At 42.9% G+C, this 2,883-nt stretch overlaps 1 protein-coding gene across 1 annotated transcript; it reads left to right on the top strand.

The window, feature by feature from the left end:
* The first annotated feature begins 518 nt into the window (after positions 1-518).
* On the top strand, positions 519-2,019 carry LOC138284017 (uncharacterized). The gene is made up of 2 exons (XM_069222404.1): positions 519-1,255; positions 1,356-2,019. Exons 1-2 carry the CDS (start codon positions 701-703, stop codon positions 1,983-1,985), a joined length of 1,185 nt encoding a protein of 394 aa, XP_069078505.1. The 5' UTR covers positions 519-700; the 3' UTR covers positions 1,986-2,019.
* The last annotated feature ends 864 nt before the right edge of the window (positions 2,020-2,883 follow it).

Consider the following 2,883-nt stretch of genomic DNA (forward strand, 5'->3'; position numbering starts at 1 on the left):
CTTGCCTGGAGGTACAGCAGATTAATTGAGAGCTGCACATCCATTGCTTACAGAATGGACGCTATAATTGGTGAAATTTGTTAGTGCCAGTTATAAAATAACTACATAGTTCTGGTGTTCAGCTGCATTTTCATTTCTGCTTCTGGTAATAAAGGCAAAGAAACCCATTAGAAACTGTGACAAATGCAATCGCTCTCAGTTTTATGACAACCAACAGTGGGGATTTCGTCAATCATTTGCTGAAGCGATTGTTAGAGGACCCATGTAGCAGCCTAGATTGTTGGGTTGTAAATAAAAGCACATCAAAATAAATATTTAGCTGCCTTTGGGGCGAGGCAAAACGGTGGATTATCTTGTGAAATAACATACACAATTTACTTTAAAAGGAATTGTATTTGGTAAGCTAACTCCCATGTACCACATTTGTGGGCAAATTTTGTTACTTGATTTTTATGTTAATGTAAGTTCTATTGCGCGCATAAATCAGCAAAGCTAGTAGTAGGAAGGGATACCTTTAATCACCATATTAAAAGTGACAGTTGTCCCGCCCCGGAAATGACGTCATATCCGGTGGCTGGGACTTCCGGTGTCCCAGAAAGCCCTCCCCGGAAGTGACGTGCATGGGGGTGTCACGTGGTTTGTGAACACGTGTTGTTGGCTGGTAGAGCCACCCTTTTTTTTTTTTTTTTTTTTTTTTGAAATGCTGCATATAAGGAGCTGGTTAGAACCGGCTGTCAAACCGCAAACCAGGGCTGAATCAGTTTGCCAAGGCGCTATGAAGAGATACAATCCGATCGCCAGAAAAGCCGTCTCCTCAGGGGCCCTGAACACTATTGGTAGATATTACCGGACCCTCGCCCCTCGTACGATGGATGAGAATGCACAACAGGGTGTCCCAGACACCCGGGATACCGATGTTACAGGTTTTCAAGAGGAACTTTGCCATCGGCTTGAAAAGCTTGACCTCAAGGATGTGTCGCCCTTGATATCCCCTATTAAGGGGGCCGGCAGTGACAGCGATGTCTCGAAAGATGGATTAAGCGGGGCATCTAACGTCGTAGACATTGAAGTTGAAGAATGTGTACCACCCCCGAATTCGCCCATCTATGAAGACATGGGCTTCCAGGAGGACCCCGAGGCAGAGGCCGTTATTTTACAACCATCAGGTGTAAGTTCAGGCGCTGTTTCTGCCCCAATGGACCTCTGCGACTCCCAAGATTTCAGAGGAGCCTCTGAGTGTGAAGCGAATGCTGAGGTTAGTAAAGACATTTTTTATTTTATTTTTTTATGCCTGTATACTCTAATGTCATACTTTTAACTAATAATGTGTCATGTGCTTTCTGTTTGAACCCTAGAACATAACAGAAGAAAGAGAGCCTCTAGAAGGGTCAGCTCCAAAGGTTAACACCGTAAATTTTTTCTGCTTATGCTGTTCCAGACAGTCTGAAAGTATTACAAGCCAGAACAAAGAGCCTCGTAAGAAATGTGTTTGCACCTACACTAGCCACGATCTTGAAAAGGAAGCTCCGGGCGTACCCTGTGACACCATATGGCCGGTTAAAGGCTTTGCAGCTGCCGTTGTGAACGCATGTGTTAAAAGGGATTATTATGACCTTTGCTACGGGCATAAAATTAATGACCCTCAACAGGAGGCTCACGAATGTCTATACGATGCATACACTGCAAGAACAATTCGTCACGTTTGTAACCGGATAGACACTTATCGGGTATATAAGCTGTTAAGGGTTGTGTATGGGCTGTCTGCTGTGAAGAAAAGTGTCCACTGTGACATGATGAAGGTCTTGGCTGCGGCTGTCCTTGAGATCCGATACGCTGCAGAGCCATGCTCAAAACTCGACCGCATGCACGGGATGTGTCCCCCCTTTGACAAACGTATGGTAGAACGGGTTATAGAAAGACGAATGTGTGACATTTATTATAAAAACAGAAGAATGTTGTCTTTAGCCCCTCGAAAACTGTTTTAAATAAATAAATAAAGAAATAAATAAAAAATAAATAAATAAATAAAAAAAAAGTAGACCATAAATATGTTACTTAACGCTCCATACTTACTCACTTTTAGGAGGGGATTCCGGGTATCGAGGTGCAAGATGTCTATGAGTTACAACCGGGCTACATCTGTATCGGGAGATTGATTTTTGTGCTGGTTAAAGAAAGAATAGCTGAAATACAGCCTGTGACTCTGCGATGTCTGAACATTTCGGAACCTTCGGCCTTGTTGCAATGTAACTGCCATGAGTGTATCGCCAAGTGGTGTATCAATGGCCGGCTAAACGCATCTGTTAAATGCTGGGCCTTGGACAAAGACCACAAGCGCAAGTTAAGACTTTCACCTGAGACGGGGGTGCATGAGGCTTTGGAGAACATGACTGTAGATTATCTCACAAATAAAGGTTCTGCATTGTCCTATCTAGAACTGTATGAACTGTTGAATTATATCAGTATCCTGAGCGTTCAGAGTTATAGACGTGGGGAACGGGAAGTCATGTCTAGAGCTATTGAGAGTATAGCCATAAAAATATCAAAGTTTGTGTCGCTTAGGGTTTGTAAAGGAACATGCTCTGAGTAACATGTGTAGTGGATGTTGTACTCTGTATACGTTTGTAAAAAAGGCCACATTGGATCCGTGTTTTGACATTTATAAGCTATGTAGCACAAAATGTCAAATACACGCTGGTTGTATACCCCAGCCGCACATGTATGTTTTTTATGTTTAATAAAATGACCTTACACAAAACAGGTGTCTTTCATTTCGGGGTGTTGATGTGAGACAGCATGACGGATGCTGATTTAAGGAAGCTTTATTACGATAAACAGGGGGTTGGAAGTTTCGGAGGCTCCGAAGCTCTATTTAGAAGGGCT

This window comes from Pleurodeles waltl, chromosome 1_1 (genome assembly GCF_031143425.1).
Source record: "Pleurodeles waltl isolate 20211129_DDA chromosome 1_1, aPleWal1.hap1.20221129, whole genome shotgun sequence".
Lineage (NCBI taxonomy): Eukaryota > Metazoa > Chordata > Amphibia > Caudata > Salamandridae > Pleurodeles > Pleurodeles waltl.